This window comes from Syngnathoides biaculeatus, chromosome 4 (assembly GCF_019802595.1).
Source record: "Syngnathoides biaculeatus isolate LvHL_M chromosome 4, ASM1980259v1, whole genome shotgun sequence".
NCBI lineage: Eukaryota > Metazoa > Chordata > Actinopteri > Syngnathiformes > Syngnathidae > Syngnathoides > Syngnathoides biaculeatus.
This window is the reverse complement of record NC_084643.1, coordinates 35,002,069-35,017,937: the sequence shown is the minus strand read 5'-3', so window position 1 is coordinate 35,017,937 and position 15,869 is coordinate 35,002,069. Positions and strand designations below refer to the sequence as shown.

General features: G+C 39.6%; 1 protein-coding gene across 2 annotated transcripts; it reads left to right on the top strand.

Moving 5' to 3' along the window:
• The first annotated feature begins 2,693 nt into the window (after positions 1-2,693).
• mrpl1 (mitochondrial ribosomal protein L1) lies at positions 2,694-15,407 on the top strand. 2 transcript variants are annotated; one of them, XM_061818433.1, is made up of 9 exons: positions 2,694-3,019; positions 3,855-3,954; positions 6,437-6,707; positions 6,931-7,014; positions 9,069-9,140; positions 11,039-11,150; positions 11,219-11,319; positions 11,402-11,483; positions 14,643-15,402. In XM_061818433.1, the coding sequence occupies exons 1-9, from the start codon at positions 2,989-2,991 to the stop codon at positions 14,747-14,749; spliced, it is 960 nt and encodes a 319-aa protein (XP_061674417.1). In that variant the 5' UTR covers positions 2,694-2,988; the 3' UTR covers positions 14,750-15,402. The 2 variants fall into 2 exon arrangements, with proteins under 2 accessions (XP_061674417.1, XP_061674418.1); XM_061818434.1 differs by lacking the exon at positions 2,694-3,019 and adding an exon at positions 3,053-3,159 and having other exon boundaries at positions 14,643-15,407.
• The last annotated feature ends 462 nt before the right edge of the window (positions 15,408-15,869 follow it).

The window sequence follows — 15,869 nt, the reverse complement described above, 5'->3', positions numbered from 1 at the left end:
CTATTTTAGAATAAAACACTAAAGTCAGTGACAAAAGCGTCGTCTACCGTGATGTTCATAATAGTACAAAAACAACATTACAAGTCATAAAAAAAACACTAATGTTAGAGTAAAAATATGCAATAACCTTGTGAAATACATGGTGGATATAAAAATTCTACACACCTCTGGTCAAATGCTGGGAATTTTTTATATCAAGAAATAGGGCCAAGATAAATCTTTTCAAAATGTTTTTCATTATTAATCTGACCTATAACCTGTACAACTCCATTGAGGTGAAGCCTGAACTTTATATCAATTTTAATCAGAAACACTTTAAATGTGTGTGCTAACTCTCATTTAGCATAAGTTTGAATGTGTTTGGATAATACTGAACACAGCCACATACCAACTTTAAAACGAAGTAGCTGTAACTAAATAAATGATTGTAATTTTCTCTCAGTCACTCAAGTAAATAATATAAACACAACCACATCCCCAGTTTCTAACTAAGTAACTGTTGCTGACTGTAAAAAGTAACTACTGTTTGTAAAAGCGTAACTCAGTAACTAAAGTAAATTAGGAACAAATGTCAGGAAAGGCCTACTTGAACATCTGAATTTGATTTGGGGTTAATCAGTCACTTCAAATAATGGCAGGTGTGTGCCGACTTTTCTTTAACATGAGTTTCAATTTTATACACATTTATAACAAGGTGTCCACATTTGTGAAACCACAATTCAGTTTATTTTTACTTTCCCCTTTTTGAGATTTCAACTGAGGTTATAGGTCACATTGTAAGTGGAAAATATTTTGTAATGATTTATTTGGTCTCTGTTTTTATTTCCCAAAAACCTGGCATTTGAACAGTGGTGTGTAGACATTTTATAGCCACTGTAAAAAAAAGTTACGGGAATCAAGATATTTTTCAAGAAAAAACTCGCAAAGTTAAGATGTTTGTATTTATTGTGAGAGGTCATTAAGTTACATGATGAAGTTCTATTTTTTTTTAGAATAAAGTCACAATGTAATGAGAATAAAATCTTTAAAAATGCGCAGTGACTTAAAAATGAAATTGCATTACAAATTGTAATATTACAGGAGTGGATTTTGTTTTTTCAAAAGTTCAATGTTACAAGGTAAAAAGGTGAAATACAAAAATGTTTTTTTTCACCATTTTTTTTTTTACTGGAACACAAAGCTATGAAAACAAAGTTGTAATATTACAAGAAAAAGATGGAAAATCCTTATTTTTTCAAATCCCATTCTTAATGCGAGAATGTTATTAATTCATATTTACTGTGGCCCTAATATTCTTTAGTTCTCTTATTTCATGCCAGTCCCTGAATATGACATTGCAAGTTGTATTGATGTCACGTTAGGCTCAATATGAAGAATAACGATGCATTCAAACGCAGAACTTCGGTTGGTGTATTTCAAGGCCCATATTTTGAAAATAGAAAAACAATAGTAATATCAATAGAAGCATCACTGCCACTTTGACAATGCCCGATTTTGGGGAGTATCTTGTGTTTTTCCATGCAATTTCTCCAACAGGACACTGATGATGCTCACATTTTACTATCTTGCTGGAAAACAATTAAATGCAATGAACACAATTTTACAGCAAGTATTTTTAATAAATAGAAAATGTGAAAAAAAATTTGACTGCGCAGTCAATAAATTGTCTGTTTGTATTTGATTTCTCCATAATTAAATAGTCATTATATTATTGATGTAGTAAGTAGGTGGGTGGTACCAATGATCTTCTAATTGGTTAAGCCCCATTTCCCCAACTCGCAGACAAACACAAAACCTCTTGAACCCTCTTGAAGACGGCATCTTCCTCACGTGACCAAACTCTAGTGATGAGCAAGAGAAGCCCCATGAACAGCGAATTGTGGTGATAGATTCAAAATTTCAAGGCTTCAGTAGTAGTGACATTTATTGATCAACTTAAGCGTTGGCAATTTCAGACATACATGACAGCCATAAAACTTCAGAAAAGTCTCTGATCATTGAAATGTTTTGTTCATTCATACCAAACAATGATTAATCACAATAAAATATGAAGATGCTCACACCGGTACTCTAAAACACGCTCCATGCGGCATGGTGGCAGACAGGTTGGAGCATCTACCTTACAGCTCTGAGCATTGGGGTTCAAGTCTCGGCCCAGCCTCTGTGGGTTTTGTCCGGGCACTCAGGTTTCCTCCCACATTCCAAAAACATGCATTTGTTGGAGACTCTAAATTGGCCTTAGGTGCAATTGTGAGTGCAAATACTAATTTGTTACTATGTGCCTTTGATTGTCTGGCAACCAGTTCAAGGTGTACTCGGCCTTCTGCCTGAAGACAGCTGGGATAGGCACTCCCATGATTCTCGTGAGGATAAGCGCCTCAGGCATGGGTATCAAATGTAAATTATATTAAACATTAAAAGTAATGAATGATTTATTTAAAGCATTGTGATTTATTTAAAAAAAACTGTACTAAAAGTCCCAAACAGGATGAGAGACTCTTCTCTCTTTGCAAATGATCATTGTGTGTATTCAGAAACGTTTTTTTTTCCGTGTGTGTGCGTGTGCGTGTGCGTGTGGTGCTTTTCATGAAAACCCATAGGTAATGGTTTGTCATTTGTGTATCTATGGTTGACTTGCCAAAATATATTCAATATTCAAGGGTTGCGTCAGGAAGGGCATCCGGCGTAAAAATTGTGCCAAACATGTGCGTTCATCTGAGATGACACGCTGTGGTGACCCCGAAAGGGACAAGCTGAAAGAAACTTACTATTCAATATATATCACGTGTATTTTTTTTTATCGTTACGTGTATTTTAATGGTAGATGGTTCTGATATTACAACAATTTCGTCGGGAAATTTGCCGTTACCCAATGACGTAGAATAAAAATTACTTACTTGGTCTACGCCTTGGCGTTACCTCTTGAAAGGAAACTTCTTGCTTTAACTTGTTTTCACCCGGACCGGATCATCCCTGGCGTCCGCCAAGATGGCGACATGCACGCATACGGTTTGGAAAGGTTAGCAATGATTTTTATTCACTTCCTCGTTTTAATTTGAATGTGATTGCTAGTGGCATTGATGTATTTTAACATCTTAAATTAGAACTTTTTGAGCTAATAGACGATATGGTTGTTCGTGAAAAACGCTAGCTCGCTTGGTATTTACTTCATTTTTACAACGTGTATATTGTTGATGATTGCACTATCCATTGTAATAACGCATATTGGTACCTTTTTGGTGCATTCGTTATTATTAATGCTAAATGTTCGCCGCAGCCTCATTTCCAAACCTGTTTCCCTCGGACGATGTCGCAGTCGTTCACAAACTATTTTTTTTCGGAGATAACATTTTCAGCGTCCCCAACCCCGCTCCAAATTGTTTCCATCCATCCTTCCATTTTCTTCACTGCTTATCCTCACGAGGGTGTCGGAGAGTGCTGGAGCCTATCCCAGCTGTCAACGGGCAAGGGGGGGGGGAGGGGTTACACCCTGAACTTGTTGCCAGCCAATCGCAGGGCACATAGAGAAAAAGATCCGCACTCACAATCACATCTACGGGCAATTTACAGTGTCCAATTAATGTTGCATGTTTTTGGAAACCCAGGCAGGCACAGGGAGACCATGCAAACTCCACACAGGCGGGTCTTGGATTGAACCCAGGACCTCAGAATTGTGAGGCCTGTACCAGCTGATCCACCGTGCCGCCCCAAACTGTTTCCACCTGACAATTGTTTTTAACCAGTTAAATTGTGTAATCCAGCTGTCCATAGGGGGTTTCCAAAGAATGTTGTGTTCAGCGTGTCTGCTGTGTTCTTTCCCTATGAATATTTTTTTTTTCTATTTTTCCCCCCAGCTGTTGTAGGGTGTCGCCGGCATCTCCTAAGTGGTGGTGTTCGGCCCTTCCCTGCTTTTCCCTCCAGCAACATTCCCTTCAGAGCTTTTGCTGCCGTTAAGTGAGTTTGCATTTTGTCCCCTTTTCACTATTAGAAAGCATATGTAAATGCCTATCACACAGGGGACACATTCCAGACCCAACTGTGATGGGTGAAAATCTATTAGGCGTTCAAAAAAAAAAAAAAACCTTGTGGTTCCGATTTCCCGACCGACTCTAAAAATTCCCGCTGACCCAAACATTTTTACACCACGTAATAAATATGTGAGGGTCGCGATTTTCCACAGCCACGCACGCTGCAGCTAAAGCACAGAGTTAAGTTGGGTGTTTGATATGGCGTTGGGTCGCTATCAAAACAACGAGAGCTCTAACTACTGAGAAATTGGTGTCATGGGCACATTTAAAAAAGTGGGAGGGCGCACACAATTAAAATGCTCAACGCCATTGTTTGACAGCGGCCGGCAATGTGGCCATGTGCCTCTTCTTCACGTGCACTGCTGCACCCTGATTATGGTGTGTAAAGTATTTAAGCCTTGTTTTTCATGCCACTTGTTGCCTGTTCGTTGTGTGTATATGCATGTGTGTTCAGAAGCGTTAGCTAGCGTAAGTACCTCGTCCCATGTCATAGCGTTACTGAGAAATATCAAGTCAAGTTACATTTTCATGTTTTACCTTGTCCGATTTTTGACATTGTTTTTTGGAGCAAACCTTCATGAAATTTAATATAATTATGCACGTGAGAGCCTGAATTAACGAGAACTGCCGAGAAAATGACGGCACCATGTGCTGAACATGGAGTAAATTATTTTCATTTATCTATTTTAAAAATATTTATTTATTAAAAAAAAACCTCGACCTAGTTCTGAAATGTAGAAAATCGGAACCACATTTTTCTTAAAATATTTAATCATCCATTTTCTTAGCTGCTTTATTATTATTATTTAATATTATTGTGGTATTTAATGCCATAATCCTAATTTATGTTATATGTCATTCATGTTATACCTAATACTATTACGTAACAACTACATATTCGGGTATAAAAACTCAGTAAGTTATTTTAAGGTCTTGAGATTCCATCCCTAATCACACTTGCAACTTTATATCTGTGGGCATGACTGGTGGATTACACCTGTAACTTTATAGCTGCGGAGATGACTGACCACACCTGTACATTTTTCAAATGTGAGTGACTGTAAATAATTATATAATTGGTATATTTTTAATTTTATAAGTGGTAATTCTAAAAGGTGAAAGTGTATTGGTACAAGTATTCCTCAATCACTCTCAGTATGGCTTGAACCGGACAATTTCCTGATCTTTCTAGACTATTGCAGTTACGTTAGATAGCACTGTGCTGAGAGTTTGAGGGGATTGCATGAAGGAAGAGCAGACCAGGAAAGGATTTACAATGCTTGCTGCAAATTTCAAGTCCAAAGTATGTAATGGTGCTGGATGTGTTGCTTTTGACCCATCGTGTCTGTGGATCTTCAAAAGCTTGAATTACGTTTTTATACACACGGAACAGCAAGACATGCAAACTGTCTTTGGCTCTTTTTGCTCTTAATTATGCTGCATTTATTCTAGTAAAGCTCAGTGCTGCCTGGCATTTTGTAGCACAATGTGGTACTTAACTAATAGTGCAACTCTAGATTCAGAAAAAAGCAAATCTTAAAAAATTTATAAATTGTAATTTCTCATGTATAAAGCACATTTTTTTCATAAGCAATTGGCAAGTCAATAGTGTGCATATATATATGTATATAATATATAAGGGAAAATTTAAAAAAAAATCACGTTTTACAAATGTATGCCACCAACAAGAGTTATGAAAAAAGCTGTACATTGTCATTCCAAAATTCCACTGTCACCTAGAGGTTATAAGAAAGGTGGACACTTTCATTCTAATGTGCCACTGGCACCAAGTGATTATAAAAAAAGGTGTAGCCTACTCTTGGATTGCAATATGACGTATGACTGCGTTATATGTACAGCTGTGCTCATCGGTTTACATACCACAGAATAATTTGTGAAGTATATATATTTTATCATTGTTAACGGAATATCAACTATCATTAATTTCTTTGTTTTGTTTGATAATAATACTTTCCCAAAATGCTTGTCCATTTAATTTGAATCCCATTCAAATAAAAGCATATTTCACTTGGTTTATTTAAAGAATTGTTAAAAATCCCGTTTGGGTAATCGAATTTATGAGCACAAGTGTTTTTTTTTTTTTTTTTTTTTTTTTTTTTTTCCAAATTTACCAAATAAATGTAGGACTATGAATTTCAAAATAAGTTCAAGTACATTTAAAAAAATATTGCATGTGTACTTAATCTGCGAATAATTCTTTAAGAAACACTAATGAAATAGAAATACTTCATTTTAGTCATATGGTACGAGCAAAATCATGCATTTTAAAAATGCAGTTTACATAGGTAGAAAGAACTTCCAGAATATTGAGATTAACTTTGGGGCTGCATTTTATACATTGGTGCATATTATAACAAGAAATTAGGGTACTGTTTTCATGTTCTCAGGGCACGGAAAAAGGGGAAGAAGGAAGAGGTGGCAACTCCAGAGGTGAAGAAAGAGAAGATGGTGGTGAACGACTCGGCGAGGCACAAGCCCTTTGGAAAGACGGCGTGGGCGCCTGTGGATGACGTTTACATTCTGAGGTACTACCCCAGGACCATCTATAGTGCTGCTGAAGCCCTGGCCCTGCTCAAGAGTTTCCAGGTTTTGGACTTCACCCCTTGTGACCAGCCCGTTTATGTGGACCTCAAGCTTGACATGAAATTGGAAAAGAAGGTGAGTGAGCTCGACTCTTACTTTGGTCCTTTGGTCCTTTACTCCAGAAGTCAATTCAATCGTTCATGTGGTCCAACTGCATCAGCGTCTTCCATAGCTTCATTTCCTGGAACTCTTACTTATACTCAAAAGATTCCAAATAAGTATGTCCAATCCAATGTTTCGTAAAACACTCAAAAGTATTTTTATCTATTTTTTATTTATTTTTTTTTGGTCCTTTCAGAAAAAGATTGACCCTTTCGTGAGCACAGTGCATCTTCCACACCCTTTCAAGACAGATGCGAATAAAGTTTTGGTTTTTACTGAGGTAAGCACTTTTTCTTTACACATTATACACTGGTACCTTAACTTTCAACTGCTGTAACGTACACATCTTTTGATATAGAAGATGTCGCTTTGCGAATGTATTTGTTTGGCTGTTTGTTTTATGTGCCAAAGTTTGAGTTACACGCAAACGTCAGATACGCTGCGGCTTAGTTGGAGTGAAGAAAAAAAAAAGCGCCCTGAAGTACTTGCATGCTGGGAAGGAGAGCAACAGTCTCTTTTTATTGAACTGTATAAGCAGTCGAGGACAGAAATAAAAAAATGAGAGCATCCGTGGAGTATGTTGTTTAGCCTTTTTGAGTAGTGTACCTGATGCCCAAGAGTGAAGTTGTGGTGGGCTCGTCAGAGCGATACTGGCCCTGTATATTCATGATACGTGTGTTAAGCTTTAGCAATTATTTCATATTTAGCGTCTTTTTACTGCGTTGTCTTGTCCCCCTAAGCAGTTTTTAAATGATTTCTATTACTAAAGGAGAGAAAAATCCTTACCTACATGGCCCTGTTGGAAAAAGTGAGGCTGAGAGATGGATGCATGACATCCCCCAGCCTTACCCCAGTTAGAAAAGAACTGTGGTTTATCATAGATGAGTTGAATTTCTTTAGCCGCACCCAGCCCTGATACAGCCATCAAGAAATCACTTAAATAGGACCTGATCCTCAAAAGGTAGACATCATGTCCAGGTCTCAAGAAATCCAGTAACAGTTAAAAATTAAACTATTGTGGAAAGATTATGAAGCTATTTAAAAAGCTTGGGGATTCCAGCGAACCTTAGTGAGAGCCATTATCTGCAAACTGTGAAAATATCGAAGCGTGGTAAACCTTCCTAGGTGTGACCCACTAACCAAAATTACACCAAGATCACAACAACGACTCATGGAAGTGGTCACAACAAAACCAATCCAAAGAACTACAACATTGCAAATAAATGGAGATGATTTTCTACTTCAGGACCTGGAAAACTTGCTATGATAAATGGAACCATGAAATGTGGTGTCTACCAAAATAATCTTAAAGGAAAATGTCTGGTCGTCTCTAAAACCTAAATTTTTGCAGCAGGACAGTGGTCCAAAACACATCAGCAAGTCCACCACTGAATAGCTGAAGAAAAACAAAAAGGAAGCGTGGCCTTGTCAAATTCCTGACCCAGATCCTATTTTATGCTGTAGTGTGACCTTAAAAAGGCGATTCATACAATGTGGCTGAATTACAATTGTGCAAACGTGAGTTGGCCAAAACTACTCTACAGCCCTGTTGGACACTCATTGGAAATTATCACGAATCCCCCAAAAAAACAAGAAGGGGATGAAAACTCTTACACCACCGTAGAATAACTAAAATTTGCAATTTATTTATATAGTTTGTGTTAGTGGCTGTGTGATCTGACACGTCTGGGTTTACTGAGCAGGGATATGGGATGCTATGCTAGGGCAGGGCAAATTAATTTCACTTAAAACCATTTCATTCTTTTTTCTTGTATAACAGACTTAGATCTAGGAAGCACACTAATTCCTTAAAGCTCATGAAAGGGACTTTCGTACGATGAGTACTGTACGTCAACAATTTCACCATGACAAGCACACAAGTGTTGTAAGTTTGGATAAAATCTGAAACTTTCAGTTATTTTCAAGCTTTTTTTTTTTTTAAATATATCTATTTACAGTAACTTTGTTTTTGTGTTTTAGGCGAGTAAAAAAAAATAAATAAATATAAAACCAGGCAGTAATATGGGTCCAATGGCCTAAAAAATGTGCTTCAATGTAATGGACAACACCCTGCCCGCCCTTGTTAGTCCCTCCTATCGAGGTCCACTGTACAAAAAAAGTGCTACTTTTCTCTATTCAAAACAAATAAGTGCTTTTTTTCTTTGTTTTGTTTTTGTGGGATGAAACAGATTAATGTAATTTCAATTCATTTGATAAAGTAAACAGTCGTGAGCTCGATCACGAAACCAATTAACTTGTAAGTCAAGGTACAACTGTAGTAGCCAGTTGTAATGTCAAGTCCTTGCTTCCAACAAGATTTTTTTTTTGTTCCAGGATGCTCATCAAAAGAAAGTGGCTCAAGAGTGTGGTGCTTCATTTGTGGGAGGGTCCGAGCTCATTCCACAGGTAACTTTTTAATCCACTTCACAGAATAAAATCCTAAAAAATTGACTTTTAAATTGCTTTTATATACCTGTGTCCGTGCATGACTACCCATCAAATGGGAATTAACAAGAGCCAGTCGTTTTTTGTGGATGAGCTGCCTGCATTAGATAGATTTGGACAAGCAATGGTAAGCCCAAGTAGTACGTAATTCTAAAAATCACAAAAAAAATTGAATTGCAACAAAAATACAATAGTTGAGAAACATGAATTTACAAATACACATATATTGGTGAAAAAAATGTGAAAAAGTTGGCATGGGGTGGCATGGTGGAGACTGGTTAGCACATCTGCTTCACCACGGTTCAAATCCCAGCCCCAACTGTCTGGAGTTTGCATGTTCTCCTCATGCCTGCCTGGGTTTTCTGTGGGCCCTGTGGTTTCCTTCCACATCCCAAAACATGCATGGTATGTTGAGGTACGGAAGGTTCCAGGTAGCAGAGAGCGCACCCAAAGTGAATCTCCCAACGCTCGCTGTATTGATATGGTCTGCTTTTTGTAGTGTTTGTGCGACCAAGTGTAATGCAATTACATGTCTGCTTATAACGATATTTAGAGGTGTACCTTGAATGGATGTGTATCAAAAGCGTATGCATTGTTGTGTAACCATGCAGTCAATAATTTCTAACAATAAGCAGTACAGAAATTGGTAGAACAGATGGAAAGTAGTACGGGGCTAAATTGAAAGGAATGAAACTATTGGAGAATATCACAGAAATCTTTTCCTGTGGCTGATCCCATTAGGTCTCACAACTGTGTGTCATCCTTTTCCATGTGAGCCAAACCCCTGCATCCTCCTGTCAAAAACCAACAGCCTTAATGTCTTCCATCATTTCCGGTATCAACCTCCCCTTTGATGTTCCTTTACCTCAGTTACCTGGGAGGTCCATTCCCATCACCTTTCTCGCAATATTCTCACTATCTCTCATCTGAATATGCCCCTCTCATTCATGCACATACTAAATATTCTTTCTTATTTTGGCTAATCTTCATTCCTCTCCTTTGCAGTGCATGCTTCCACCTTTCTAACTGTTCCTCCACGTACTCCTGATTTCACTGCAGGTCACAATGTTATTTGCGAACATCATGGTCAATGCGCATTCCTGACTAACCTCACCTGTCAGCCTATTCATCTCCACTGCAAACAGGAAGGGCTGATCCCTGTTATAATCCCACCCCTCTGTCACACCTATAGCACCCCTCACAACTGTTGCTGCTTTGTCCAATACTTTTCTAACATACTTCCCTGCCACTTCAGACTTCTACAAGCAGTACCACAGTTCCCTTCTGGGGTACGCAGTCATAGGCTTCTTCTAGATTTGTCATAGGCTTTCTCTAGATCTCCGAAGACAGAATGTAGCTCCTTCTCCTTCACCCTCAAGGCAAATCAATGATTTTTCCCCTAAACCTAATGACTGGTTGGACAGTCTTCAATAGCAACAACTGAAATCAAGCATTTTTTTTTTTTATAACCGGCAATGATTCTTTCACGTCTGTGGAGATATTTTGACCTTCTTATTTAATTTTAGCAAAATTGGAGAGTTTTCAAGCCTGAATGGACTTTTTGAGGTTATGCCGCTGCTTTCATTGAGATTCAAGTCTGGATTTTGAATAGGCCACTCTAAAACCATTTTTTTTTTCTACAATAATATTAGAAAAACACGTTTTTTAATACAGATATGAGTTAATTTTACATTATTAACACAAATGCACAAATAAAAAAAATATAGACAAAACAAGCAATTGCAAAAAATATTAGCGTCAACTAAATAAGAAATACACATTGCAAAAAAAAAATAAAAATCACACACCCCCAAACCTAACAATTGAATGATAACATGCATCTTTATTATCTTGTTCAGATCTTAGATGACGAAGTGGTGGCTGACTTCTACGTGGCTGTACCTGAAATTCTGCAGAAACTCACGCCGCTGAAAAACAAACTGCGGAAGAAATTTCCCAAGAGCAAGAGAGGTGTGCTGGAACTTCATTTTGACAACTTTTTCAACTTTGTCACATGGGTGCTGGCTTTTTCTCTTCAGGGTCTGTCAGTGTCAACATTCCCAAAATGCTGTCGCTGTTCCGGATGGGCCATGAGTACGCGGTGGATAGCGAGCGCTATGTCAGGACGCAGGTGGCCACGGTACTCTGACGCCAACTTTGACTCGGAGCTATTGTCGTGCTCAAGTAGACAGAGCTTCATTATCCCTTCAACTTTCCCACAGCTGGACTTTCCCACTGAACAAATTCTCGCCAACCTGCAAGCTATACTCATCGACGTGTGCTCCCATCGGCCTGCCGACATGGGTAAAAAAAAACAAAAAAACAAGAAATAATCATGCAGTCTCTTCCTTATTGTTGTCATGCACATAGACTTTAACTGAGGCAAGGGATGGGAGTTCAGTTCTTTAGATGTTGTCCTGAGTTCCTTTGTGGTCTCCAGGATGAGTCATTGCTGTTGTCTCGTGGTAATTTTGGTAAGACGGCGACTCTTGAAATCTTTACCACATTTGTATTGTGTTCTCCATGTGAGGATAATATCTCCCTATAGTTTGCTGGAATCCTAAAGCTTTAGGCCTGGCTTTTGGAACCCTTTCCAGATTGTTTCCAAATTCCATTGTCCCCAATGTCCACACGATGTTGCAGAGGTATGTCAATCATGATAGGCCTACAACATCCAGAGCCTTTAGGGACTCCAGGCAGATCTCATCCACCCCGGGGCCTTGTCACCGAGGAGCTTTTTCACCACCTTGGTGACCTCAACCCCAGAGAAAAGAGAGCCCCCGTCAGAGAACCCAGACTCTGCTTTCCCACGAGAAGGCATGTTTGTGGAATTGAGGAGGTCTTTGAAGTATTTTCCCCACCGACTCACAACGCCCTGAGTCAACGTCACAGTCACCCCATCCTCACTATACACAGTGTTGATAATCTGCTCCCCCCTCCTGATACACCAGATGATTGACCATACCAGAGTTCCACCAAAGCTCCAATCCACTGGGCCAGCCGGTACCCATCAGCTGCCTCAGGAGTCTCACAGGCCAAAAATGTCCGCTAGGACTCCTTCAGCAGCTTGGTGCTATCCCTCACTGTTGGTGTCCACCAACGGATTTGGGGATTGCTGCCACCTCACCGACTAGTTTACGGCCACAGTTCCGGCCTGTCGCCTCAGCAAGAGACGCACAGAACATGCTCCACTCGGACTATATATATTCTGTCTCACCCGGAACATGAGAAACATTCTGTCGGAGCTGGGAGTTGAAACTCCTTCTGACAGGGGATTCTGCCAGATTATTCCCAACATACATTTGGGCCTACCGTGTCAGACCGACATCTTGCCCCACCATCTGAGAGAATCAGTTGACAGCCCCGCCCCTCTCTTCACCCAAGACATTCGGTGGCAAACCCGATGACACACGGTTGATCATGGAACTGCGGCCTAGGGTTTCTTGGTGCCAAGTCCATATGTGGATACGCTTATACTTGAACACGGTGTTCGTTATGGACACGACGTGATGGACATAGAAATCTAGCTGGGGTTCTGATCTGGGGAGGTTCCCAATCACGCCCTTCCAGGTCTCACTGATGTTGCCCAGGACGCATCCCCCTACCAAAGTCTATGAGAAGCTACCCTGTCGTCCATCGGGGTGAACGCCAATGTGCAAGCACTGAGTGGGGGGCAATAAGTATACCCACACCTACTCGACGCCTTTCAGCCCAAGTCGTGTATGTATCTAGTCGGAACTTCTCAACCTCATACACCAGCTCAGGCTCTTTCTCTGCCAGAGAGGTGACATTCCATGTCCCCAGAGCCAGCTTCTGCATCCGGGGATCAGATCGCCAAGATCCCTGCCTTTGGTCACCACCCGGCTTGTACTGCACATGACCCCAATGGCCCCTCCCCCAAGTGGTAAGCTTATGGACATTGCTCTTGGGCTGTGCCCAGCCGAACCCCAGCGGCATTTTACTCCTAGGATCATTGGGACACACAGACCCCCTTCAGCAGGAGGTGATTGATTGATGTTAACTGCTTTTATTTTTTACTCTCATGGAATTTCTTTGGATTGGGTCCTTTTGTTGCATCTTTTAAAAAAAAATCAGTCCGACTTTATTTTGATCATGATTGTCCACTGTTAGTTCATGATTTAATGAGGGATGATAATTTCAGGTGGCAAGGTGGCGCAGCTGTAGAGCCTTGGCCTCACAGTTCTGTGAACCGGTGTGACGGTTTGAGCGCTCCCCATAGTGAAAAGTCTCCTTGATTAATGCGCATGCATTACTAACAGGAGAATTACAGTCTTAAATGACCCGAGGGGGGGTGAGACAAACATCAACTCCATCCTCAAAAAAGCCCAGCAAAGGATGTACTTCTTGCGGCATCTGAGGAAGTACAGTCTGTCACCCGAGCTGCTGAGACAGTTCTACACAGCGGTCATCCAATCAGTACTGTGTACCTCCATCACAGTCTGGTTTTGGGCCGCCACAAAAAAGGACAAACTCCGACTGCAAGGGACAATCAAAACGGCTGAACGGAATATCGGCACCGCTCTACCCACTATTGAGGACTTACACCCAACACGAACTAGGTCCAGAGCAGGCAGGATCCTTTCGGATCCCCCACATCCTGGCCACCAGCTCTTCCAGCTCCTTCCGTCGGGAAACCGCTACAGATCAATGAAAGTCAAAACTACCAGGCATTCAAACAGTTTTTTCCCTCTGGCAATCAAGTCATTGAATTCTTGATCAGTGGACGGACTGTTTTTCTGCCTTGTGCCATGTTAGGACACTCACTCACATCCTGCTGGTCCAATCAGTATTACTCATATATATGTTTTGTAGACTGCACGATTCCTCACTTTAAACTGCTCCCTTTGCACAATTGACAACACACTTATTTGTATAGATTTTACATCTTGCACGCCTTATAATGAATAGTCCCTATAAACAGAAATGTCTCTTGTTCTTTGTTCTTGTTGCTCTGTTGTTCCTTGTTCTGAATGTCGTACCAGGGCAGCACTGACTGCTGGAGAAAAATTCCTTGTGTGTTTTTACACACTTGGCTATTAAATCTGATTCTGATTTGGAATTGGAGACTCTAAATTGCCCCTAGGTAAGATTGTGACTGGGACTATTTGCAACCAGTTCAGGGTGCACCCCACTTCCTGCTCAAAGATAGCTGGGATGAACTCCAGCCCTCTCGCCACCCTGAGTATAAGCAGCTCAGAAAATGGATGGACATTCCTTTGATTATCTTAAAGGGAGGAAACTATGCAAACAAAAGAATAGTTTTTAAGGCAGGTATATGAATAGTTTCGGCAGTACAATATAGTACTAAAATATTAAATGTGATGGTGCTGATTGTGAGTTCTATGAGTTTTCAGAATCAAAGGTGAGTGTTTTTTTTTGTTTTTTTTTAATAGAACCTACTACTATTAATGATCTTTTTCCTTTTTCAATAAACTTTTTCAGGGCCCTTGATCGAGCGTGCCATCCTGGCCAGTCATACCAGTGAAGCTCTGTGGTTCAACAGTGAAGAAATGCTACCAAAAACACCTGAAGACAACAAAGCCCAATGACAGTCCCCCGTGTATATATGGACTTAATAAACGTCTTGTGTTTTGACTCCTTGGAAAGTAGGGACCCCATGTTCATTGCACGTATGACCACCCGGTGGCAGTATTGCCCCACGAAGCTTTTGCCGTTTTCATTCCACCTGTTGCTGCTTCTGGAGTAAGCAACCGCCCCACCCCCCACCCCCAACACACGTACATCTCTTAAAAGTACAAAACATTGAAAAACATAGGCAGCACTACTGCACAAATGAGATCTAAAATTTTAGTATATTTTTGTGTGTCTGGAACAGGTTATGGTAACTTGAGCTGTAAGACTAAATATGCAAAATGGGGTTGGCTGCTCTTACCCCACGCTTATATTTATAAAGTTTCACAGATTGCAGAAAGTATTTTTTTTTATCAACCTAATGGATGACCTTACACAAGATTTGTTGATATGTAAATTGAGTTTGTGTATAAACATCTTTGTTTAGAGAAAAAAAAACAGGCTAATTTTTGTAGTTTACAAATTTGACATCAATAAGTTCTTCAGGTTCCCCCCAACGAGTCACTCGATTTCAATGTTAAAGGTTTAACGAGGAGGCTCTGCTACAGGGCAGCAAACGAGATTCAAAGTAGCTCCCTTTAGTGGTTACAATGGGAATAATGGACGGGGCGTTTACCCCACCCCAACACTGCTTTCTTTAGTTCTGAAGATTTAAGGTATTGCAACGTGCAAGATTTTTCAAAAATATATACTTTTTTTTAACGTATATTTAATTTTAAGGGTCCATTAAAATGAAACCTTATTCATTTACAGTCACCAGTTTTATTTTAATGTAATGATCTTTTCATTTTTAATATTGATCCAGAATTCTAATTTTAATTCTTATAATATACGTGACATCTAAACAGAACATGTTTGCATCAATACAGTTAGTTCAATAGTCTTTAAAAATATTTTGACAAATTTTTCACAATGACGATTATCGTATTTTTATTGCAGTACTTGTTACAATTTGAGACTGCTTTAAAACAACGTTTTCTGTTGTGTGGTCAATGTTTAAAATTTGTATATTTACAGACCACGAAGATTACATTTTCAGTTAAAAAAAAAACACGATTATTCTTATTTTTCTTTTTT

Bases quoted from the DNA above. Each gene is read 5' to 3' on its own strand.
- mrpl1 (XM_061818433.1), top strand. From the start codon at position 2,989: ATGGCGACATGCACGCATACGGTTTGGAAAG. The intron at 3,020-3,854 runs GTTAGCAATGAT...TTTTCCCCCCAG, and splicing joins CACGCATACGGTTTGGAAAG to CTGTTGTAGGGTGTCGCCGG. The intron at 3,955-6,436 runs GTGAGTTTGCAT...TCATGTTCTCAG, and splicing joins AGAGCTTTTGCTGCCGTTAA to GGCACGGAAAAAGGGGAAGA.